The sequence below is a fragment of the Narcine bancroftii genome, chromosome 1 (assembly GCF_036971445.1).
Source record: "Narcine bancroftii isolate sNarBan1 chromosome 1, sNarBan1.hap1, whole genome shotgun sequence".
Taxonomy (NCBI): Eukaryota; Metazoa; Chordata; class Chondrichthyes; order Torpediniformes; family Narcinidae; genus Narcine; species Narcine bancroftii.
This window is the reverse complement of record NC_091469.1, coordinates 187,899,038-187,925,938: the sequence shown is the minus strand read 5'-3', so window position 1 is coordinate 187,925,938 and position 26,901 is coordinate 187,899,038. Positions and strand designations below refer to the sequence as shown.

Here is a 26,901-nt window from a genome sequence, read left to right as displayed (position 1 = left end):
ATGACCAGCCAACTGCATAGCCTGCTACACATTCAAGATTCCCTATCGGGTCGACGTTTCTTGGTAAACACTGGGGCACAATATAGCGTCATTCCCCTAACCACCCTGGAGGCCCACTACGGAAAAGTGGGCCGAGAGCTCTGAGCGGCAAAAGGCTCTGACATCCAAATATTCAGCATCTTCACCATACCCCTAGCTTCGGGTACAGACAATTCACTTGGAAGTTTACGGTGGTGGCTGCGCAATGACCATTACTGCGTGCAGATTTCCTGCGGGCCAACTCACTCCTGGTGGATACAAAGGGGTGCCAGCTGTTGCACGCCCGGACATTTCAGTCACTCTTGCTCAAGGGCACTCAACTCACCACCCCCCACCTGCACTCAGTGAGTACTGCGAACAACAAATTCGCTTGGGTCCTAGCAGAATTCCCCTCCATCACCACGCCTCACTTCTATTCGGCAGAACCCAAACCACAAGGGTGGTAAGTCACCAAATCTTTACAGAGGGCCCTCCCCTCTACACCAGGGTGCGACGTCTCCCCCCGAGAAACAACCTAGCCAGGACGAGTTCAAAGAGATGGAGGAACTCAGGATTATGCGGTGCTCCGACAGTCCTTGTGCCTCCCCTCTCCACATGGTCCCCAAGGCAGTGGGTGGTTGGAGGCCATGCGAAGACCACCGCTGCCTCAACAAAGCCACCATACCAAAACAGATATTCCATGCCCTATATCCAAGACTTCACCGCTAACTTGCAAGGGGCAATGATATTCTCAAAGGTGGACCTCATCAGGGGCTATCACCAGATCCCAGTACACCCCAAAGACATCCCAAAAACTGCCATCATAACTCCCTTTGGATTGTTTAAATTTCTCCGCATGACCTTTGGGTTAAGAAAACGCAGTTCAAATTTTCCAGAGGCTGATGGATGTAGTGAGCCGGGATCTGCATTTTGCCTTCGTCTACTTCAACGACATTTTAATTGCCAGCCACACCCGCGCCGAGCACGCTGCCCACTTGAAACAATTATTCTCCAGGCTGAGCGATTTCAGTCAAACCATCAACCCGGTCAAGTGCCAGTTTGGCCGAGAGCCTATTGACTTCCTGGAACATTGTAATAACCAACAAAGAGCCAGACATTACCCACCAAGGTGAAGGGACTACAAGAGTTTTCAGGTATGGTCAACTTTTATCACGGCTTCATACCTGCCATGGCCCGCATCATGAGCCCATTCTTTTCCCTCATGGCAGGTCCCAATAAAAACATACAACATACAATGGGCCAAAGAGGCGACTGAGGCCTTCCAGGGCACCAAAACACCGTAGCCACCTTCCTTGTGCACCCACAAACAGATGCCACGACCATCCTCACGACAGACACCTCCAGCGCAGCGGACAGGGGTGCACTTGAGCAACTGGTGAATGGACAATGACCATCACTGGCCTTTTTCAGTAAACAACTCAGGCTACCAGAGTTCAAGTACAGTGTCTTTGATAGAGAACTGTTAGCCTTATACCTGGCAATTCAACACTTTCATTACTTTTTGGAGGGCAGGAAGATCAAAATTTACACGGACCATAAGCCCTTTACCTTCGCCTTCATTTAGGTGTCAGATCCGTGGTCAGCCAGGCAACAGCAGCACCTGTCCTATATTTCTGAACTTACAATGGACATTGAACACTTAGCCGGCAAATGCAGTGTGGTGGCTGACACCCTATCCCGTCCGGCTATCTTGGCGGTGCACGACCCTACCCTTGGCGTTGACTACATGGCCCTGGCTGATGCAGAGCAAACAGACCCTGACATTCCACCATACTAGACAGTGCTCACTGGCTTACAACTGGAAGAGATCAAGATCGCCCCCGGAAATTGCACGCTGCTCTGCAACACCTTGACGGGTAAAACTCACCTTGTCATTCCGTCTGCATGGAAGAGATGGGTTTTCGACTCGGTCCACAACTTTGCTCACCCCACCATCAGGACTACACTCAAAATGGTGCCGAACAGGTATGTCTGGCACGGCCTCCCAAAGAGGTCACCCTGTGGGCCAGGATTTGTACTCAGAGCCAGCCATCCAAAATCCAGACTTCTATCAAAGCTTCACCACAGACATTTGAGCCAGCACATCACCGCTTCAGCCACATGCACATTGACATTGTGGGGCCCCTACCCATATCCAGAGGCACACATTACCTTCTCACAATGGTTGACTGAATGACCAGATGGCCAAAGGTGGAGCCGTTATCAGAGGCTTCCACAGAAGCATGCACACAGGCTTTACTCAACATGTAAATAGCGCGATTCGGGGTCCCCGAACACCTTACATCGGACAGGGAGGCCCAATTCACTTCCAGTCTGTAGAGCACCTTGGCTCATGCTCTGGGGACCTAACTGCACCACACCACAGTGTATCACCCAATGTAGTGCGACTGAGAGCGCTCAAGACCAGAGAGAGTACAACGCACTTTTATTTGGTAAGAATAGCACACATGGTCTTTGGACTGAACTGGGGTTTTGGCGGGGGTCCAGGATTTATATCGGGATATGAGGGGCTGAGGCGGGGAAGGAGCCAGTCCTTAGAACATTACAGCAGTAGTGAATTCCCAGTTCACTGCATCCACAGGCCAAGGGGTTGGTGGAGAGTTTCCACGGACACCTTAAGGCAGCATTAATGGCATGGCTTACTGGGCTGACGAACTCCTTTGGGTCTTGTTAGGTATCCACATCGCATCCAATGAGGACCTCGAGGTATCCTCTGCTGAATTAGTCTATGGCGCACCCCTAGTTATACCGGGCGAATTCGTGGCGGCCCCTGAGGACTTGGGGGAGCCCCCGGTGACCACATTGTCCCAACTATGCAAGCGCCCTGGCCCCCACTAAACCTAGTCTCCATGGCCAACCCTGCAGTTGCATCCCAAAGAACTTTACTGACTGTAAATAAATTTGTTCGGCGCAGGGCTTACCAGCCACCTCTACAGAGGCCTTACAAGTGGCCTTACCATGTTCTCAGACACAACAGCTCCACATATGTTTTGGACATTGGCGACAGGGAAGACACTTTCACATTTGTCCGGTTGAAATAGACCTACTTGAACTTTGACCAGTCCATTACTCACCCGACTCCACGGCGCAGGGGTCAGTCTCCTAAAAACAGTGCTCCAGTTGCTGGTTCTGGGTGGGGGAGGGTGAAACGGTCATAGAGCAGCCCGAGGCACAGGAAATAGCCATCAAATGCGGCGACAGGCAAAGCATCGTGTGGCTGAAACACCCATTTCTATAGGCCGCCAGCAGAGCGGTGAAACTGGCCAATCACCACCAGTGGATTGCAGGGGGCCCAATAGGGGCCCGGGCATCCAAGGTAACCAATCAGCAGCTGGCCCGCTCAAGCCGTGCCCCAGTGGTAACACGGCAGAGCTGACTACAAAAGGCAGAGATGCCACTGAATAAATTCAATGTTGAAAACATCCTACTGGTGTGTGTGTCTTTCTTCTCCTGTGGATTCGAGCTCCAGCCTTAGGGCTATAACCGAGAGATATAACTTAGCTGTAGCTGTAGCAACATTGTTACACTGGCAGGTTATTATAGTACAATGTCATTTCCTTAATAAATAATGTTTGACAGTAAAACCATAATGTACTTAAAAATTTTTCATTCCTTTATCACGTTAAAGCTTGCTGCCAGTTTAAGAAGAGATACGTGACCAAGATGATATTTAATAAATTAATTGAAAGTAAAACATGGTTAATTTGTTGTAAAAATTTTAGATAGTGTCAGTTGAGAAACCTTTCGACTCTATCCTTTAATGCTTTTCTTCCTGTATCTATTGGAATCTATCTTTTTATTACATTATTATTTCAATTATTACAGTGGTTGTTAAGAAGCTCTTAATTCTATTATTGTGGATATCTGAAAAGTTATTTGATTATAGACTCTCGAAGAGTAGGTCAACTCTGACATGATCTTTGAGGTAATAGCTAGCTGGATAACTGAGGAGCCTGTGGATGTCTATATGAACTGAAGTGTTCCCTATGAATCTACTGGAGTTTCAGCTTCACCCCATTTATATCAAGGACTAAGATGAAAAAATGATATATAGATCTTAATTTGTAAGTAAATTACAAATTAATTTGTAATTTGTAATGTGTATAGATCTTAATGTGTAAATAGTGAGAACTGGAAAAGTAGATTGGAACCGTTTTTGAAGCTCTGATTTGCTGTTGTATTTAGTGCCATATTACTTTTCCTTTAAATAATCACAAAATTAATCAAAGACAGTCTTGTGGCAGTATGAGATTGACAATGAAGTCCGCCATTTATTGCTCAAAATTCATGGAAAGCTGACACAGGGGGCTCCTCATTGCAGTCAGATAGTGGCAGCACATATTACGACTGCCGTGGAAAGACTGCAGGGGCAAGTCTGAGAGCTTCTGGAGTTGTGCAAATTAACATAAAAGTGCTCATAATTGGGATACTTACCCAGAGGGAGGTCCTGTGTAGGGGTTGAGTAGTGTAAAGGTTTTTAAGAGCATGACTGGAAGAGATTGGAGTGGTCTGCTCCAGGATTAAGAGTCCCCAGATATTTCAAGTAGTTTTTCAAATAACCCAAGACATTACCTTACTTTTTGTACACTATTATTTCTATTTATTCATTTATTTGTTTTATAGTAATGTTGTAAGCTGGTTATAATATGAATGTTTGCTCTATGATGCTGCCACAAAACACCGAACATTGAATTCTGATTCTGAAAGTGATCTGTGCACCACTACAAATAGTGTTTTCACCCACTGACATGGAAACACACATCCCACTAATCACAATGCAGAGATCATGTATCAAATAAAAGATTATTGAGAGAGAACACTGTGAATTTGTGCAAGGCTATTTATTTAAAACCAATATAAGCCTCTTAAAGCAGGAAGGCAACACTGTACTTACATTTTTAGATAAATGCCATGATTTTCCATTTTGGTATTGTATGAATAACAATTCTCAAAACCTAAACAGCATTCACATGTGTCCTCATTTATGGCACATAACCCATTTTAATTGGTGGCTGTTGTTCTCGCTGCATATCTGCAATGCCTCAATAAGAGGGGCTTCTAATATCACACTTTACATTCCTGTTTTTGCAGGAGCTATTCCCTTGTGCATGGGTTGAAAGCAACAGGAATGTATGGGAGAGCATTAGGCAAGAGTGGCTTGATGATAGACAGCATCCGACACTGTCTGTAAGATATTTGTATGTTCTCCCTGTGTTTGTGTGAGTTTCCTCTGGCTCATGGGCCAGAAGGGCCTGTTGCCTTGTTGTATGTCTAAATAAATTTATATATTGATCATATTCAGAATTGTGAGTTTAGAACTATGTAGTGATTCTACTGCTGAGTTCATCCCCAAAGTATGTCTTGAAAATAAATTAGTATAATCACTTTAAATGAACTTTACTAGGAGTTGTACAAATTATTTCTCATCCCTGAAGAATGTGATCTTGAATGTTAGTCTTTGAATGGATCTCTCTACCCATTGCATGCAAAACTGACAATATATTCTGATGTAGATTACTCCCAACTATGCCTTTACAGTAGTAAGTCAGCTATCGACATTGGTCCAAAAATGTTCAAGATCTCAACCAATGTGTAAATTGTGCATGCCTTTCTGTCAGTAAGTGGTGTGCAGAGAGGTGTTAAAATGGGTTAGTGGCCAAGGTATTGCAGTCTGTGGAGATGCATGCCAGTAAAAAAAAATGAAGGTATAACAATCACATCTTTACAAATCTTGAAGTTGTGGTAATTCTTCCTAAATTGACCTATTTTATGTGGTGCTTTGCTAGTAAAGTTAAAGTCCACCGCTACCAATGGCCAGGCACTTTTTCCCTCCTACCATTTAAAAAAAAACCATTAAGTGGATTTTCTCTACCATAAGATGGTTATGTACATGTGTCTGCATTAGGAAGATTGCTTCCTTCCTTCTCCAGCCATTCTTTCTTCTGTTCTTCATAAGTCTATTTTAAAAAAGTGGTAGGATAACTTTCTGTGTATTACATTTTAGGGCTGAAGCCCTGAGGTTGTAACTCTGAAGTTGAGCATTGTTTTCATTGGGGTAAGAAAGTGTCCACATTTTTTTGGTGGAGAAAAGCCTGTGTTGCTAAATGATTGAATATCGCAATCCTTTGATATCTTTTAAACACAAGATCAGAGTTAAATGAACTGCTGCTTTAATGCTTCAATTTTAGGGCAATAGAATATCTAGGCTTTTGTTTTTAACTGATGCAATTTTTAAAAATATTATTTTAAAACATACAGGATTTTGAAATAACTTGTTATAATAAATTTTTGAGGACCAAAGGAGCTGCAGTTCTGTTTGTCACCAGAGCCATAATGGAAGTGTTTTCATTGGTGTGTCACAAAGTTTATGGGGGAAAAGATTGTCTTTACTTTCAGATGTTTGACATTTGGCTGTTGACTGCACTTTTACATATCACACTTTATCGACATCGTTGGAGTTGAATATAACAAGTATCCAAAACCCACTCTATCTTGCGCTAGTGATTAGAGATGAATTTCATCTATTTCCATTTTAATTTTTTTTTCATAATCACATTGTTGAAGTCAACAAAAGCACTATCTATTTAGGAGCAGGGAATTATTGGTAGCAATTCCTAGATTTCTTCATTTAACTGAACATGTGAATATCCAGAACTTGCTGTCAGCTTTCCTTTATTCAAGCTGCAAGTGCCAATAACCTCACATAAACTCTAGGCTATTGCAGTTCCCATCCAGATCTTCTCGATACCATTAAATCACTATCTACTGTAACATAATGATACTTTAACCCACATTTCTGCCAGCCAGTAGAGTGTTGATTATTGAAATTGTCCTTCAACCGAAAAATTCTCCTCAACAATTATTCTTGAAGCATTGAGTGTTCTTAATCACTGCATTGTTGGAAGGTCATGACCATCAAAACATAATGTCCTTTTGCGTTGTCTTTTGAGAATTTAACACAACATACAGCTAGCCACATTTATAGATTAAAGTACTGACAGTTGATAGGGCAGAGTACAAACACAGTTAGAATATCACTGGTTCAGATTGTTAATTCAATATTTGATTATGATTGTTAAATAAATTAATATTTGGGCCTACTGTTTCAGCTTAATGTTTACCATATCTAAAGCTATAAGTAATATTGGTACTTTGGGTGTGAGGTAAGGTACTATTGACTAGACAACCTTGTAACTTAGGATGTGTAAGCATTCATTATGCTATCATTTCCAGCAACAGGCATAAATATGTCTGACTCGCCATTAGTTGCATTTGCATGACCATGAAATTTTTGGCTTTTCATCATGCTTTGTTTCCAAGTTTCTGTGCAGAATAGACTGTTTTAGACTGTTATTTAATAAGGTTTTGCCACATAACACGTTGAAGCAGAGGGTATACACCAGCTCCAGCATAAGTAAATCCATCTCAATGTTTTTCTTGCCATATTTATGTCTCCTTGATATAAATGCTGCTTTGTGCTGTTATGGGTTATATATAATATTATATATAAATGTGTCTTTAAATTAGATATATTGTTGTGGACATTGGCTCAAGAGAATTTAGAAATCGCTCAGGGTAAAATGAAGCTATTATTTGACTGGAACGGTCAAATGAGGAATTTTAAGACAAGAAATTGTGTTAATTTTGTTCCCAAAACATGACAGTCCTCTTAGAGCAAAATTTTCTGGACCATACAAAGTGAAATCAAAACTGAATAATGTTAATTATGTGATTAAACATTCCAGATCATAGGAATAAAACTCAAGTTTATCATATAAATATGTTGAAACCTTATTACGAGGATAAAGGTAGTGGAGAAAAGTCTGTATCAGAGAATGTTGGTGTTGACAGGGTTGAGAAAGTTATGGATCATAAGATTATGGAAACAGAATCTTGTGAGGGTAACCTGAAAGAAATCATGGTTCCTGTGTGCCTATCTAACTCAGCAATTTTGGGAAAATTGAAGGAAAAGTTAGATCATCTTAAGTCACAAGAACAGATGCAGTTGAAGCAGTTGTTTTTGAAATGTGCAAATTTGTTTCCTGATGTGCCAAAAAGAACAACATCATTATACGGATATGGGAGAAGCAAGTCCCATAAAACAACACCCCTATCGAATAAACATTCAGAAGAGTAAAATCATGGATCATGAGATGGAATATATGTTGAAAAGTGATATTATGAGACCTTCGAACTCAGATTAGAGTTCTCCTTGTGTTCTGGTACCTAAAACAGATGGAACTGTTAAATTCTGTACAGATTACAGGAAGGTTAATTCAGTCACTAAAACAGATGCTTATCCTATTCCTAGAATTGATGATTGAATTGATAAAATTGGCAAAGCTAAATTTCTTACTAAGGTGGATTAAGGGTTACTGGTGTGTGCCTCTAATAGATAGAAGAAGGATTATTTCTGCATTTGTGACACCATCTGGTTTATATGAATATAATGCACTACCTTTTAGCATGAAAAATGCCCCTGCAAAATTCCAAAGGAAAATTGATTTCGTAATCCAAGGGTTGATACATACAGATGCTTATATTGATGACTTGGTCACAAAAAATGACACATGGAAAGAACATCTGAGGGAAATGGACAAATTGTTGGCAAGATTACCCAAACAAATTTAACTGTTAAATTAGCTAAAAGTGAATTTGGACATGCTATTGTGACATACTTAGGAAATGTAGTTAGTCATGGCAAAGGTGCACCTATTCAAGCTAAAGTGCATGCAATTTCTAAATTTTCTAATCCCAATGGCAAGAAAGAAGTGAGAAGGTTTTTAGGAATGGCAGGATGTTATAGGAAATTTTGCTGAAATTGCTCTTCCTTTAACCAGTCTTTTGAAGAACAGGAGAAATGGACAAAATTTTGTTAGAGAGTTTTAGAAAATTGAAAGGAGATGCTATGCCATTACCGTGTTTTAAAATCTCCTGATTTTGACAGACCATTTTCTTTAGCAGTGGAGGCCAGTGAGGAGGAAGCAGGTGCAGTTTTGTTACAAAATCATAATGAAATTGACCATCCAGTTGCTTATTTCTCCAAAAAATTCAATATTCATCAAATAAATTATTCCATTATTGTAAAGAAATTGTTGTCTATAATACTTGCTCTGAAGAATTTTGATGTGTATCTGGGTACCACTCATGAACCAGTTGTGATATTTCCTGACCACAATTCTCTGGTGTTTTTGAATAAAATTAAGAATAAAAACAGAAGATTGTTAAACTGGTGTTTAATATTGCAAGAATATAATCTGCAAATTAATCATATCAAAGGTACAAATAGTGTAATAGCGGATTGTTTGTCAAGATGTTAAAATTAGACATGTACAAATATAAACTCTCAGAATTGGGATACATTGTTATAACATGTTATATATTGTGTATTGTCATTACTGTAGTGATTATAAAGTCATTTTAGTTATAACAGAATTTTAACTCGACAATTAAAATTCTTTTGTAGGGGGAAAGTGTTACGGGTTATATTATATATAAATATGTTTTTAAAAGAGATAGATTGTTGGGGTTCAGTGTAGGTCATTTCACAAATAGATACTTGCACTTCACATCTCATTTAAAATGCAAGAGCTTTGCTGAAGCCAGACATTCAGGCACCAGTGATTTTGCAAAGACAATGGAACTGCTTTGGAAATACTTTCCAAAGCAGGTGCACATGGAAAAGTCCGACCTCAGGTGCTGATAAAGATCTTTGAAGGATTGGATTTGGAGCCCTGTAAGAAGTCATTTGGTTTTTACAAGCAGAGAGAGAGGAAAAAACAAATAGGTGATTTCTCTTTTGGGGAGGAGAGAGAAAAAGAGAGAGAGAGAGAAGTCAGTTCTGTAGTAGCTTTTGAGGCTAAAAGCTGGCAGGCTTATTGAAAACCCCATTTTGAAGATGGTTGTGATTTCTGAGTTCAGTCTGTTGAAAACCCTTGTAGTCCTTACAAGAGGAAATGGCTGGATAGAGTATTTCTCCTGAAATAAAAGAAATGAGGACACAGTGGTGACCTGGAGGAAGAGATTATCATTTGTAAAATGCATGATAGAGCAAGTTTCTTTGTCAAGACACTGAAGTGTCTGATTGGAGGAAATCAGTTTGTATGTGTCCAACGAGCAACAAATATCTCTCTGAAACCAACAAGAACCTTCCTGAGTGGTAACCATTTATCTTTAAGCACCAGAGCCTGGTGAAAATTCATAAATGTTAAATTCCATGCACATTATAAGAATTGCCTGATACCGATGAACTTGGTGGAGTGAGAAGTGAATGATTAGACTATTAAAGCAAGGAACTTCCCTGAACATATACACATTACATACACGTGCACTTAGAATTAGAAGGGGGTTAAGTTAATAGTAATAAGTTAAAGTTGGATCTTGTTTTTGTGTTTAAAGAAAATTAAAAGCAACTTTTTTTAAGTAACCATTTGTCTTGGTGAATTCCTATTGGTGTTGGGTTTTAGGGTCCTCTGGCCCTATAACAGTGCTTTATGTCAATATTTTGCTCCATAGGCTACTATCTATATGTTGAGCTATTAGTTGTTCTCCCACCAGCATTTTCAATATATATGCTGTAACAACCAAGAAAAAACTGAATAATTTTCTCATTACAATACTTTGTGTGATCTTCGAGATATTGTTATGTTTGGGAAATATAGGCAGTCAAAAATAAACCTTACTGTTCTTTGTTCAGTTGTGTTAGCCTAATTTCTATTGTAGCTTCCTGAATATACACTGTTGCTTACAGAGATTGAAGGTGAGACTGTGCATCTTATCATTGAGTATCCATGTTGATATCCATGCTCTTGTTGGTTGATCTGAAATTACAAATACACAAAAAATTATTGATTTGTCTGGATAATCTCTTATAAAATGCATGAATTAAGTTTTTAAAATAATTAATAAATTAACTCTAACTCTTCCCATAAACTTCTCAGTAATATCCTATGCACATGGAACCCTTAAAGAGGGGTCACATTTGCTTCAATGAAACTATGTACTTTTGCACAAACATGTGGTTGGGAATCCCAAATAGAACCCCACCGTCTGAGGAGCTGTACTTCAAGTATGATATGGTTGGGACATGTTGATGTGGACAGGGTTTTGCATTGCCTCACTGGGTAGAATTATGAACATTACTGGAACTGTATTCCAGGAAGATTGCTCCAGAAGTTTAAATTAATTTACAGGTTGGAGATGACTGGCAGTGCTCACTGTTGGTTATCAAAATCTGGGGGGGGGGGGGTTTGTAGGTGTGTCTGGTATCCAGAACAAATAAGGATTATTAGTGCCCCGAATATTGGTGAGGGAGGAGGTGTAAGTGCAAGTGTAGCACTTCTTGTGGTCACAGCGGTAGGTACCAAAGGGGCAATTGATGGGAAGGGGTGAGTGGACGAGGGAGTTCTGAAGAGAGTGGTCCCCACGGAAGGTGGAGAGGGGAGTCTACAGATTCACAAGGGAATGATGCTTTATTGAAAGGAATGTTTTCTCCAGATTAACAAGTGAAATGATGTTTCACTTGGTAGGACTGTCCTCCCCTCTCCACTTTCTAAAACTGGATTTTTAAAATGTTTATCTTATTATTAAGTAGCTTACCAGTATTTTCAGTTTATTAGGGATATTTCAGATGAAAACCTGGAAGGAAAATAAAGGCCACTATTTTTTGTTTAGATGATTTTTTTTCTCAAATCCTTAAGCCTCACCAGCTAATATTTACTTTGTGTGTTGTAATATAAATAATTTTATGGAATAGAAAATTATAAAATGTTGGTATGAGTTGGAGTTTACCTTTATTGTGACTTTCTATATGTTCACAATTTTGTTGCATGTTAGTAAGTACAGGAGGAGGAAATAACAGCTGTGAGCTTCACCACTTTGTAAATATGACGTGAAAAAATAGCTGCAGAGTGCATCTTGTGCAAGCATCCACCCTCATTGCATTGCTCAACCATAACAGTTTATTCATGCACTGTTCAGTCCTCATTTGTTCTGGGACTGAGACTTTGAAGATTTTTGATGTGTGGGTTTGAGAATATCAGTCCTCTTTCAGTTCTTTAACCTCAGTGTTGATAACTCTTGGACAATAGCCTGACAAAATTAATTTATTAATTAATTTTCTGCTTAAGAAAAATGGCAATTTAATCAAGGGCAGAAGTTTACCAACTTTCTTCTTTGGACTTTTATCCAAAATATTAGCAGTTTTTCTAAATAACTAAAGCATTTTTTAAGTTGCTGAACACAGACTCCACAGTAGGTTAATTGCAATGTAAAAGAGACTCATTCCGGCTTTTGTAAAAAAAACAAAGGTATTGAACAACATCCTTTGTTTCTTGTTTCTCTTTCTAACTGAAAGAATATTATTCATAGAAATCAGGTTAAGTGTGTTTGCCTTGCCCATTACTGCATCTTGAGTTTGAATGGACACTGTAGGGATTTCACATAGCTACACAAATTTAAAACCGTAGGATTAATTAGGCATCAATTCAGTGGAATGTTGTTTTCAAATCATTCCTAGCAGTGTTCTTTCTGAATTGAAAGAATAGGAAATCTAACTATCATTCTTGTCTTTCAGGGCCATAAAGGCGAACCTGGCATCTCTCCGGGAAAAGCACCCAATGGACAAAAGGTTGGAATAAAGAACATTGGTTATAAGAGCCAAGAGTTTGAAGTTATACAGTAGAAAAACATTATTTTAAATTATGTCAACAAAAATAATTATCAATAGTGATGTTGCCAACCAAACTGAGTAACTTGTAAAATAAATAATGAAAGTAAACCGAATAATGACTTCCATGTTCAGGTAGTAAGCCAGCAATTTGGCAGTTTAGTTAGTAAAGCTATTGCCTCATCTGGGGACCACAGGGGACTATCATCATGCTGGAATTAATTACTTCCTTGAGTCATTGATTGTTTTTAAAATGGATTGCATTGGAAATATTTTGGTTCTCTTTAATGTTAGGAATGTTGTGTGAGGAAAAGTAATAAATAAATAATCTTCTTTTGAAACTTTTTGATTGGTGGTAGGATGGATTTTATTTAAATGTGCATTCCTCTAATTTCTTCCTCACTTCAATTATTCCTGCTGATTTGTGAAGAATCTCACTTTGATTGACATCATTGACAAAAACAATTATGAAACATGAGTATGAGGCATTAATTTTCTAAAAATTATTGCAGAAAGTTGAAAAGAAAACCACAATTAAAACTTGGATTGGAAATAGTTGATGTTGTTTTGCTAGTATAACTGCTCATATCAGTTTTGACACCGATTTACAAAATTTTAAAGTGCAATTTTCAAAGAGAGGGCTTATTATTTTGCAGTTAGAGACACAATGATCGTTTTAGTTTGCCTGTAAAATGGAGCTCACTCTTCCTGAAATGCCATTATCCTTGTGGTTCCCTGTGGCATGCTGGACTTTTGACCTATTCAGAAATAGCCACATAGGTTAGTGTGTGACTCTGAAGGGCACTTAAACATTTTGCAGTTCTTTTTTATTGGTAATAGAGGCTGTGAAAGTCAGATGGAGAAATTGGTGCAGAGAAGCAAGAAAATACCAACATCTGGATTGAGGACCCACTTTTTGTAAATCTTGGCTTGTGCAAATCTCGATGACCATTGGCTGAGAAATTAGATTGCTTGGAACTGAAAAATACAGCGATACCTGATTGAAACAGAATTTTGGGTGGAGTGAAATGCTGTAACAACCATATCTGATTATTTTGCAAAACTCCAGAAATTCCACAAGGCACTTTTTGGCATGAGCTGTGCTTGCATGTCTGACATTATTTCAGAGTCAGATGCAAATTAAATTATATTATTTCCCAAGAAATGCTTTTTTTGCAGTCTTGGCAGCAATATGTCCATTATCCAAGCAAAGACCATCAATAATTGTTCCCTGGACTAACCATGCCACTCAGGATTCTACTAGCAGAAATCAAATCAGGCTGCCCTCTCCATCTACTGACCTTCTATTCTAAAACTCTTTCCTGGGCAACCAAATTGGCTCAGCATCCAACACCCACATTCCACTTGTCTAGACTCCAACTCCACAAACCTCCACAAACACCAAGGCTCCAGAGATATTTCCCCACACTCTCAATCTCCAGCTCAGTAGTCTCCCAAGATCCCACCACCCTGAGGCCTCTGGTCCAGTAATTCCACATAGTCCCAGATATGGATTTAGGCCCGACAGAGTTCAGTTCAAGGCCCTGATCGCCACACTCTATTCTAGCTTCTGATTTTTTTTGAGGAGTGGTCAGAAATTAACTATAATGTAAACATATTTCTCTTCATTCTGAGGTGGTTTAAAGATTTTCAGGTATATACTGAGCTTACCTCACTAATAAGGGATTGCTAGAGTCAGGAATTGAAACAGTAAGTTTGGTCTTATATCGTTAACAGGAAAATATTTTCAACAATCCTTAGCATGGAATTTTGGTCTTATTGTTCTACAGGGTGACTGGGGCCGCCCTGGTGCTCTTGGACTCAAAGGGCCAGCAGGCCGAAAGGTAGGCAATTCATTAGCAAAACCTCGTGTTGTCTGTTTTTAAAAATTATGACTGGTAATTTTTGAATGAATTTTTGGAATAGGGGAATCACCAATTAACAAAGCGAGCAGAGTTAATTGGAAGTTATATCATAACTTTTAAGGTATATGATTGTTTTGTCTGAATCCATTTTGCAACATTGCATGCTAAGTATGTTGTCTGCGCTTTTAAAGTCTGAACACCAATGTGATGTACGTTACCTTTTTAAGCTGAATTGCTGGAACTTCCAGTAGAAACTTCCTATAGTTGGCTAACCCAGTGTGTAAATATTTTTAACTGAAGACATTTCTGGTTTGCAGACTAGCTAGTTCTTTCTTCGGAAAATTCTTGGCTATTCACACAAAAATACCATAACTGTTTCATGATGAATGCATTGGTAAAGATGGTGCCAAGTTGGTGATAGAGGGTCTCCTATATTCAATCTTTGGAGGTTAATGTGAAGAATGGTTGGAGTCGAGTTGATCTGGCTCCAGGACATCTTTCCACACTGCTAAAAGTAATTTGAGTGTATCTGTGGTTTATATCCTTAACACTTCATTGAAATTTAGGATCAATCATAATTGACTTAGACTGAGAAAGAGAATAAATTAACATTTTGAAGCCTTCACCTTTATTTTAAGATTAGCAAGTTAACTGTAGTGTGTCTTTGTAGCTCCTAGCAAGAGAACTCTCTTGATGTTCTAATCATTGAAAAAGGCTCTCCAGTACAATAGGTTCAGCTCTGCTGTCCACTATGTCATAACTAGAAAATTTCCCTTTACTTATCAGAGGAAATATACACCTCTACAATCAAACCTACTATATAAAGATCTGGGAGTGGACTACATTCTTTTAGAACGTTCAGTTTTTTTATTGTTTAAAAAAAAAAGAAACTTATTCCTTGAAGCGAACTTCATATTTTTCTACAATGAAGCTGAGCTTGTCACCTTTCTGTTCGCTCTACCAAGCTAAGTTTTTGTGTTAAAGAAGAAAGTCTGCAGATGCTGGGATCAAGTGCAACACACAAATGTGCTGGAGTGCACACAGTTTCTATAGGAAATAAAGGATAACCAACATTTTGGCATTGGGCCCTTCATCAGGAATAAGCAAAAACAGGCAGATGCCTAAATGAAAAGGTGGGGGGGGGGGAGAGGAGGGAAGAAGGGGCAGGAGGCTAGCAGGTAAGAGGTCATAGATGAATATAGGTGGAAGGGTATAAGAGAAAAAAAGCTAAGAAGTGACAGAGGAGAGGGAAGGAGTGGAGGCTGGATCAAACGAGGCATAGGGATCTGTAAAGTGGGAACGAGGGAGGGGGTTAATGGAAATTGGAGAAGATGATGTTAATGTTTTCTGGTTTTGGAGAGTGACCAAACAGAAAACAAGGAGTCATTTTTTTAAGTTTTTAATGATTTTCACCACTGTTTTCTGATTAATTGTTGTGTCCCTTAATTAGATTTTGTCTTATGATTCTCTTCTTGCCTTTGTCCCAAATGTGACTTTTGAAAGGCCATTTGAAGAGTTTCATCAACCATATTCTTCCAGATTGAACGACATCAATTTGAACCTGTTTTTTTTTAAATTTTCTGGGCTCCGGCCCATGTAGTTTATAAGATTCCCATCTTTAAATTTTACAGCAGAACTTCATTTAAAACACATTTCAAACTTGCTGCCCCTCCCACCTACAAGGACAAGGGCAGTAAGTGCATTCTAAAACCACCACCGCCAAGTTCCAATTTTAAACAGTAACTTTCTCTCTGCAATAAAGTGCATGTCCATTCATTGGTTAAACAGATCCAGACTGGCCCTTGGGGCACCATGCAGTGGGCAATATAGAGTTCAGATTTATTGTCAGGGTATACATGATATCGCGTACAACCTTTTTTTCCTGTGGGCAAGGGAGAATTACCACTTATTTGTAATGCAAAAAAACCTGTAAACTATGTAAACAAATTTAAAAATGTAAACAACTGCAATACAAAGAGGAAAAAAAAATAAAATGCCAAAGTAAGAATCTTTAAATGAGTCCCTGATTAAGTTTATTGTTGAGGAGCCAGATGGTGGAGGGGCAACAGCTGATCCTGAACCTGGTGGTGCAAGTCTTGTGGCACTTGTACCTCTTTCCTGATGGTAGTAGCGAGAACAGAGCGTGTGCTGGGTGGTGTGGATCCTTGATGATTATTGCTGCTTTCCAACGTTCTCGATGGTAGAGAGGGTTTTGCCTGTATGTCTTGGGATGTGTTCATTATCATTACAGGGCTATTTGTTCGAGGGTATTGGTGTCACCATACCAGACTGTGATGCAGCCGGTCAGCATACCTTCCACCGCACATCTGTAGAAATTTACCAGGGTTTCTGATGTCACATGAAAACTCCACAAACTCCTGAGGAAGTAAAGACGCTGTTGTGCTTTCTTTAGTGTGTTGGGTCCAGGAAAGATCTTTTGAGATGGTGATTCCCAAGAATTTAAATTTGCTCACCTTCTCCATAGTCTTTTTTGCTACAATTTCCAAGAAAATTTCTGGGGCAGCATGGTTGACGTAGCGATTAGCACAACACCTTTATATTGCCAGTGATCGGGACCAGGGTTCAAATCCTGCACTGTCCGTAAGGAGTTTTTTCCATTTCCCCGAGGGGTCTGGTTTCCTCCCACCATTCAAAATATACCAAGGGTTGTAGGTCAATTGGGTGTAATTGGGCGGCACGGGCTCATGAGCTGAAATATCCTGTTACCATTAGTATGTCTAAATTAAAAATTAAAATTAGAAATGAATTGCCACTTCTTCTTCAATTATTGATCAAAATCCTCATAAAGAACAGAATGTGAGTACCTTCACCATATGGACTCTGGAAGTTGAGGAAAAGTGGTTCACCATTGGCTTCTCCTGTAAAATTAAGAAGGGTCCTGCCATTGAGTGTTCTTCACCAGCACCCATTGAATTGTTTCTCCTTGAAAGCAGAGAAAAGGGAATTCATGAGAGCTCAATGGAGTAGGTGGCCTCTTGAGCAAGTTCAAATTTGAGATTTTCTCCAAACTATTATGAGATCTGTTGCTGCTTTCAATTTCTGCCCTGGTGTTTAAATAGTTGACCTAAACTGGGTAAAATGGTGAAATTATGGATCCTGTCTCATGTTCTTGGTGTTTTCCCTGCCTTGCTCAAAATTTTATTTACCACCCTCCGAGATTACAGAAATATGTGGCTTGGCTTTCTTAGTAACATATAACATAACATAACATAACAATTACAGCACGGAAACAGGCCATTAGGCCCTTCCAATCCGCACCGAACCAAACACCCCTTTCTAGTCCCACCTCCCTGCACAATGCCCATAACCTTCCATCTTCTTCTCATCCATATACCTGTCCAACCTTCTCGCACCAACCCTCTTTTCAATCTTCTTCAGCATGATGCTGAACCAAGCCATGAAAGACCCCAACAATGAAGACGCTGTTTACATCCGGTACCGCACGGATGGCAGTCTCTTCAATCTGAGGCGTCTGCAAGCTCACACCAAGACACAAGAGAAACTTGTCCGTGAACTACTCTTTGCAGATGATGCCGCTTTAGTTGCCCATTCAGAGCCAGCTCTTCAGCGCTTGACGTCCTGCTTTGCGGAAACTGCCAAAATGTTTGGCCTGGAAGTCAGCCTGAAGAAAACTGAGGTCCTCCATCAGCCAGCTCCCCACCATGACTACCAGCCCCCCCACATCTCCATCGGGCACACAAAACTCAAAACGGTCAACCAGTTTACCTATCTCGGCTGCACCATTTCATCAGATGCAAGGATCGACAATGAGATAGACAACAGACTCGCCAAGGCAAATAGCGCCTTTGGAAGACTACACAAAAGAGTCTGGAAAAACAACCAACTGAAAAACCTCACAAAGATAAGCGTATACAGAGCCGTTGTCATACCCACACTCCTGTTCGGCTCCGAATCATGGGTCCTCTACCGGCACCACCTACGGCTCCCAGAACGCTTCCACCAGCGTTGTCTCCGCTCCATCCTCAACATCCATTGGAGCGCTTTCATCCCTAACGTCGAAGTACTCGAGATGGCAGAGGTCGACAGCATCGAGTCCACGCTGCTGAAGATCCAGCTGCGCTGGGTGGGTCACGTCTCCAGAATGGAGGACCATCGCCTTCCCAAGATCGTGTTATATGGCGAGCTCTCCACTGGCCACCGTGACAGAGGTGCACCAAAGAAAAGGTACAAGGACTGCCTAAAGAAATCTCTTGGTGCCTGCCACATTGACCACCGCCAGTGGGCTGATAACGCCTCAAACCGTGCATCTTGGCGCCTCACAGTTTGGCGGGCAGCAACCTCCTTTGAAGAAGACCGCAGAGCCCACCTCACTGACAAAAGGCAAAGGAGGAAAAACCCAACACCCAACCCCAACCAACCAATTTTCCCTTGCAACCGCTGCAATCGTGTCTGCCTGTCCCGCATCGGACTTGTCAGCCACAAATGAGCCTGCAGCTGACGTGGACTTTTTACCCCCTCCATAAATCTTCGTCCGCGAAGCCAAGCCAAAGAAGAAAGAGGATATACCTGTCCAACCTTTTCTTAAATAATACAATTGACTCCGCCTCCACTATTTCTCCCGGAAGGTCATTCCACACGGCTACCACTCTCTGAGTAAAGAAGTTCCCCCTCATGCTACCTCTAAACCTCTGCCCCTTAATTCTTAACTCATGTCCTCTTGTTTTAATCTTTCCTCCTCTTAACGGAAATAGTCTATCCTGTTTCCCTGTTCCCTGGCTTAACCCTTTCATCCTTCACAGAGAGGGTATGTTTTCCTGGACTGCTAATAAAGCTCACAATTCATTAAAAAAATGGAAATTTTACATTGAATGCCTCTTTATTCTCCTTTCCCATTTCCTTCACATTTCCAAGCTGCCTTCTTTTTAACTTCAGTGACTTCTACTAATTTATTTTTGAATATTTCCAGTCTTGACTCTTAAACATCTTTGATCCTTATCGCCTGAAAACTAATGAAAGCTTTTTTTCTGGTAGTGGATGTTTCTTCTTTACTTCAGTCTCAAATTCAAGATGCTCTCCTGGAAACCTCATCCGTTCTTTGACCATCATTTTTACTGTTTGTATATGTGATTTCCCATGGGTAAAACTGCAAAGGAAATAATTTCCACAACACAAAGTGCATGCGCCAAAGCAAATAACCCCAGTATTCAACTATTGCTTTCAGAGCTTATGTTTGTATGTAAGTTTATGTTTATATATAAAAGAAAAAGAAGCCTGCCTATAATACTGTGAAATACAAATAAAGCAATGAAAATGCTGTTTCTGTTCCTCATGTTTTATGATAGTAGACACATCTGTTTATTATTACCAAACAATTAAATTGGGAATCAGTGAATTTATTAATTTCAGCTCCCCTTTCTGGATCTCTCTGTCTCCATCTCAGCAGACAAGCTTTCAACATGTAAAGCAAACCCTCCAACTCCCACAATTACCTGGACTACACTTCCTTACACCCTGCCCCCTGTGAGGATTCCATCCCCTTCCCTCAATTTCTCCGTCGCCACTAAATCTGTTCCCAAGATGAGGTCTTCCAATTCAGAGCTTTGAAATGTCTGCCTTCTTCCATAAGCATGGCCTCCCCTCCATCACCATCAACTCAGCCCTCACCCACATCACCTCTATTTCCCATTCATTTCCCCTGGCCTTCTCTGCCCCCAGACGCAACAAATATAGAATCTCTCTCATCCTCACCTACCACTCCACCAGCCTCCGCAACCACCCCATCTGCCTGATTTTACAGCACTTCTACAGGATCCCACCACCAGACATATTTTTCCCTCTCCTCCTCCCTCAGCCTTCAGCAGGGACCGTTCCCTCGTGCACACATTCTTTCCCACCCATCGTATCTCCAGCACCTTCGCCTGTACCCGCAGAAGGTGCAACATTTGCGCCCACACACCCTCCCTCACCACAGTCCGGGGTCCCAAACAAGCCTCTCACATGAAGCAACATTTCACTTGAACATCCAGAACTCCCTTTGTGGCATTTGCTACATTGGAGAGACCAGTGACAGACTGGCAGATGGCTTCACTCAGCAACTCTGCACCGTTTGCAACCACAGCGACCTCCAAGTGGCCAACCACTTCAATTCCGAGTCATACTCCCACACTCACATGTCTGTCCATGACCTTATGTACTCTCCCACCCTGACCACATCCAGATTGAGGAACAACACCTTATTTTCCATCTGGGCCCCCTCCAGCCACATAACATGAATATTGACTTTAAACCTGCTTGCCTTTCTTCCCCCTCCTCCCTTTTCCTGTCCTTCCAGTTCTTTCACCCACACAGCCAAGCAATCCCCTCCCCCTCATTGCTGCTATCCCCTCCCTCCTTTCTCCACCTATCATCTCCTACTTTGCCACACACCCCACTCCCCCCCCTTCCTCCCCTCCTACTCTTTTGTTTGGACGTTTGCCGGCATGTTCTCATACTTTGATGAAGGGCTCAAGCCTGAAACATTGCTTATGTATATTAGTCTTTACCACATAAAGGACACTGTTTGACTAACTGAACTTCTCCAGCATTTTGTGGTTTTAAGTGAATTTATTATTGACTTACAAGCATTGATTCTAAACATTAGATTTTGGAAAGTATTTGAACCAATTTTTTTTCTGGAGCATCGTCTAAAACTTTTAATGATAAAGAATTTCCATTCAGTAATATAAAATTGTTGATGATGGCAATAGGGAAATTGTAGAAATAAATCTCAGAGCCCTTCCTTGGGAATGTCAGAATTTCCTGCTAGCCCTTAAATTAATTCAAATGCCAATTACTGTCAAAGGGTCTAATTGGACCTTCTTTAGTTTTTCAGGGTAGGCTACTATGGGGAATGTATTTGGACTCCTAATCCTTTTTACTGATGCTGTTTTGCCCTGGTGGATCAGTAAATCTAAGCCCAAATGTTCATTGAAAATAACCCTTGTGGTCTCTGTTTTCCTTATCATCTTGTCTCTTTTCCATGATGTATTTTCAGAAGCTTGAATCTTTGGAATATATTTTATGTACAGTGGCATTTTATTTATATTTTCTAGTCTTTGGTATTTTAAGTTTTAAATCGCATTACTTGCTAATCCTTTAAATGCAAATAAATAGAATAATTAAAGTTGACAGTCGTTTATGATGATGTGTACCAAGGTACAGGGAAAAGTTAATGTTACATGCTCTACAGCAAGTCAACCCTTACATAAGTGCAGCAAACAAACAGTACAGAATCCAGAGGTTCCACAATAATCAAGATTAATTCAGGCTTCATCTTAATTTTTTTCAACCATGTCTTCTTTCATATAATCATGAATATCTTTTTTTTTAACTGCATTTCCACAATAATTATTTTACTATTTTGGCCCTTCTCACCACCATCTTCCATTGACCAGTACATCCCACAAGCAACTAAGTAAATGTTCTGGGGACAAAACCCTGTATCAAGACGGAGAGGGAAAAGGGAAGATTGCTAGTATATAGCAATATGAGACTGGAAGGTGATGGTAGAACCAGAAGGGGATTGGTTGATGGGCAGATAGAACCAGTTGGATAGGGAATGGGAGAGGTCAACAAAGGGCCAAGAAAACTCAGTGGATGAGTGAGTGTGTATGTGTGTGTGGGAGGAAAAGATCATGGGTGAGAGTTACCTGAAATTAGAAAATTCAGTGTCCATATCATTGGGCTGTAAATTTCCCAACCGGATGTTGTTCATTTTGCAACTGGCATTACCATAAGTGATAGAGAAGGTCAAGGACTGATAGGTTGATGTGGGACTGGGGAGGTGAGTTAAATGACAAATAGTCAGAAGCTCAGGACTAAACCATTTTCCAGAGCACAGCACTCCATTGGTAATGGCCATCTCATTGATATTTCAATCTTGTGAAATTTTCATGTGATTTTGACAAAATAGATTGCCAGTTTCCTAATATTTAATTCTCAACTCAGGAGTAACAAAAATTGTGGTCTTGCTTAAAAATAATTAATGTGGCAGTGTTCTACTCTAAAATAAATTGTTAATGTGCTTACTTTGAAAGTAGATGTGATATTTCACAAGTGCTATCTCGATGCTACACCACAATTTCAAGCCTATACTTTCAACCATTTTCAGTCAAGAATCTCCATGAGGGAAATGCAGGAATGGCTAACCATTCAAAGATCAAGATCGGGGAGGAGTCACGTGATGGAGTAGTGGCCGGACGGTGAACTCCAGCCCTCTCCAGAAAAGTCGGGAAAAACAAGAGAAAATACAAAGGCACAGAAATACAAGTTAAAGAAAAGTGAGTATAAAGGTGGAAAGAAGATGGAGACAAAAGGAGAAAAATCAAAATCAACGGAAAGAAGAGAGGAAGAGAAGACAACGGAGGAAAAAGGTGAAGGCCTTACCTGTCCGAAGAGGCCCGCTGTGGAGAGAGGGCCCCACTACCTCAGGTCGGTAGAAAAAGAACTACAACAATGGCTCACAGAGCCGAGTAAAAGTGCGCAACCGCGCATGCGCGACTCCTCGCGCATGCGCGATGCGCATGCAAAAAAACACACCGACGGGAGGGGGGACCAGCTGGGGAGTCGATCTCCACAGCCGGCAACGACAGCTGCAGAACACCTGCAGCAAGAAGAGACCACAGAAGACAATGGAAACAAGAAAGAAGAGGAGGAAAGGGCAGCAAAGAAACAACAGATGGTCAACCCAGAGGAAGAAGAAGAGGAAGAGTACAGTGAAATAGATAAAGGGAAAGGCAAGGTAAAGGATATACTTGCTCTTGTTAGAGGATACATGGAGTCATTTAAAGAATGGCAAACACAGGAATTCAATGATTTAAGAAGAAGAATAAACAACACAGAAGAGAAAATAAATAAAATGGATATGACCTTAACAGAAATGGGGAAAAAAATGGACAAGATGGAAGAACGGGCAATAGCAGCAGAAATGGAGGTAGAAGACTTAAAAAAGAAATTGGAGGAATCTAATAAAAAAACTAAAGAGACACAAGAATTACTAGCCCAAAAAATAGATATAATGGAAAATTATAACAGAAGAAATAACATAAAGATAGTGGGCCTTAAGGAAGATGAAGAAGGCAAGAATATGAGGGAGTTTATAAAAGAATGGATCCCTAAGGCCCTAGGATGTCCAGAACTACAGCAAGAAATGGAAATAGAAAGGGCACATAGAGCATTGGCCCCTAAACCACAACCACAACAAAAACCAAGATCTATTGTAGTAAAATTCCTAAGATATACTACAAGAGAAAAGGTACTGGAGAAGACAATGGAAAAAGTAAGAGAGGGCAACAAACCACTGGAGTATAAAGGGCAAAAAATCTTCATTTATCCAGATATAAGCTTTGAACTAAAGAAGAGAAAAGAGTTCAATACAGCAAAAGCGATTTTATGGAAGAAAGGATATAAATTTACACTGAAGCATCCGGCGGTATTGAAAATATTTATTCCAGGACAACAAAACAGACTATTCTCGGATCCAGAAGAAGCACGAAAATTTGCAGAACAATTACAAAAATAGACTGAGGGATGAAGACGGGTAATGAGAGCAAAAATTATCACGATTGATATGTATGTGGGTAAAGACAAAAATAGACTGAGGGATGAAGAAGGGTAAGGAGGGTAAAAATGACCACGATTGATATGTATGCGGGTAAAGAGGTATAAGAGTGAATAGAGACAATGGGCATATGTGAAAGTATCTGTAATTAGAGGAAAACATAGAGAGTATAGACAAGAATTAATAAGAGAAGGTAATGGAATAGAGAGAATAAGGAGGGAATTAAAAGAGTGACCTTTGTGACATATAAAAAGCGAAATCTTTTCTGGGGGGGGCTGGGTGGGGGAAAAGAGCGGTCACTGCAAAATCAGTTGACGCTTGCGAGTGGATTCGCAAATCCAAATGGAGAGGGGAGATGTGGTTGTCCGACAAGGGATAAAGGGCAACTCAGGAGGGGAAGGGGAGATTGGGGATAAAAAAAGATAGAAATAGGAGAATAAGGAAAATGTTGGATGTTGTAGGAATGTTGTCTGGTAAAGAGTTGAAAATAAGAAAACAGAAATGGAAAAGGAGGAAAGGTAATGATGGAAAAACGGAAAGAGAAGATAAACAAAATATAAAATGGCTACGCTGAACTATATGACTCTAAATATTAATGGAATACATAACCAAATTAAAAGGAAGAAACTACTAAATTTACTGAAAAAGGAAAAAATAGATATAGCATTTGTCCAAGAAACACACTTAACTGAATTGGAGCACAAGAAATTAAAGAGAGATTGGGTAGGACATGTAACAGCAGCATCGTATAATTCAAAAGCAAGAGGAGTGGCTATATTAATTAGCAAAAATGTGCCATTTAAAATAGAAGAGGAAATAATAGATCCAGCAGGGAGATATGTTATGATAAAATGTCAGATATATTCAGAGCTTTGGAATCTACTTAATATATATTCACCTAACGAAGAAGATCAAAAGTTTATGCAAGATATCTTTTTGAAGGTAGCTAATACGCAAGGGAACATACTAATAGGAGGGGATTTCAATCTGAATTTGGATCCAAATATGGATAAAACGGGGAAAAAAATTAACAGGAAGAACAAAATAACCAAATTTATAATTAAATCAATGCAAGAAATGAAACTTGTGGACATATGGAGGAAACAAAACCCAAAAGAAAAGGAATACTCATACTACTCGACTAGACATAAAACATACTCAAGGATAGACCTATTCCTGTTATCAGCCCACATTCAAGGGAGAGTTAGGAAAACGGAATATAAAGCTAGACTATTATCGGACCACTCACCCCTGTTATTGGCAATAGAGCTAGAGGACATCCCTCCAAGAATGTATAGATGGAGATTAAACCCCATGCTACTTAAAAGACAGGATTTTAGAGAATTTATTGAAAAACAATTAAAAATGTACTTTGAAGTAAATACGGAATCAGTGGAAGATAAGTTTATACTATGGGACGCAATGAAAGCATTCATTAGAGGGCAAATAATAAGTTATGCAACCAAGATGAAGAAGGACTATAACCAGGAAACAGAGCAGTTGGAAAGGGAAATAATAAACATAGAAAAAAAATTAGCAATAAAGGAAGATACAACCAAAAGAAGAGAATTGGCGGATAAAAAAATAAAATATGAAACATTACAAACATATAAGGTGGAGAAGAATATAATGAAGACAAAACAGAAATATTATGAACTAGGTGAAAAAACACACAAAATCTTAGCATGGCAGCTTAAGACAGAGCAAACTAAGAAAATGGTATTGGCAACAAGGAAAAAAGACAAACAAATTACATATAATCCAAAAGAAATTAAGGAAAACTTCAGAGAATTCTATGAACAATTATACCGAACCGAAAACGAAGGGAAAGAAGGGAAAATAGATGAATTTTTGACTAAAATTGAACTACCAAAACTACAAATAGAGGAACAAAATAAATTAACAGAACCATTTGGAACAGTAGAAATACAAGAGATAATAAAAAATTTACCAAATAATAAGACACCAGGAGAGGATGGACTCCCAATAGAATTCTACAAAACATTTAAAGACCTAATAATACCGCCCCTCCTGGATGTAATCAACCAGATTGATGAGACACAAAACTTACCAGATTCATGTAAAACAGCAATAATTACAGTGATACTAAAACAAGGGAAAGATCCACTCTCACCAGCGTCATATAGACCAATATCTCTGCTAAACACAGATTATAAGATAATAGCTAAACTATTAGCGAACAGATTAGCAGAACAGGTACCGAAAATGGTAAATTTAGACCAAACTGGATTTATCAAAAAAAGACGCACAACAGACAATATTTGTAAATGTATTAACTTAATTCATGCAGTAGAAGGAAATAAAGCACCGGCAGTAGCAGTTGCTTTAGACGCAGAGAAGGCCTTCGACAGAGTAGAATGGAATTACTTGTTCAAAGTATTGCAAAAATTCAGTTTACCGGAGAAGTATATTAATTGGATTAAAGCATTATATAAGGGACCGTTAGCGAAAGTGACAGTAAATGGACATGTATCAAAGCAATTTAACTTAAGCAGGTCAACGCGGCAGGGATGCCCACTATCACCATTATTGTTTGCGCTAGCTATAGAACCACTAGCAGAATCGATAAGAAGAGATAATAATATAAAAGGAATAAAAATAAAAGACAGGGAATATAAAATCAGTCTGTTTGCGGATGATGTGATAGTGTACTTAACAGAACCAGAACTATCAATAAAAGAACTATATAAGAAATTGAAGGAATATGGAGAAGTGTCGGGATACAAGAT

The 26,901-nt window shown here is 39.7% G+C and overlaps 1 protein-coding gene across 5 annotated transcripts in view; it reads left to right on the top strand.

The window, feature by feature from the left end:
* Positions 1-26,901, top strand: part of col27a1b (collagen, type XXVII, alpha 1b) — a 474,822-nt gene that overhangs the window by 127,440 nt on the left and 320,481 nt on the right. For 4 of the 5 annotated variants that reach the window (XM_069885099.1, XM_069885108.1, XM_069885131.1 and 1 more), the window contains 3 exons: positions 5,131-5,226; positions 12,614-12,667; positions 14,497-14,550. In XM_069885099.1, coding sequence (XP_069741200.1) covers positions 5,131-5,226; positions 12,614-12,667; positions 14,497-14,550 — 204 coding nt within the window. The remainder of the gene's footprint in view (positions 1-5,130; positions 5,227-12,613; positions 12,668-14,496; positions 14,551-26,901) is intronic. The other variant, XM_069885118.1, reaches the window with a different exon arrangement.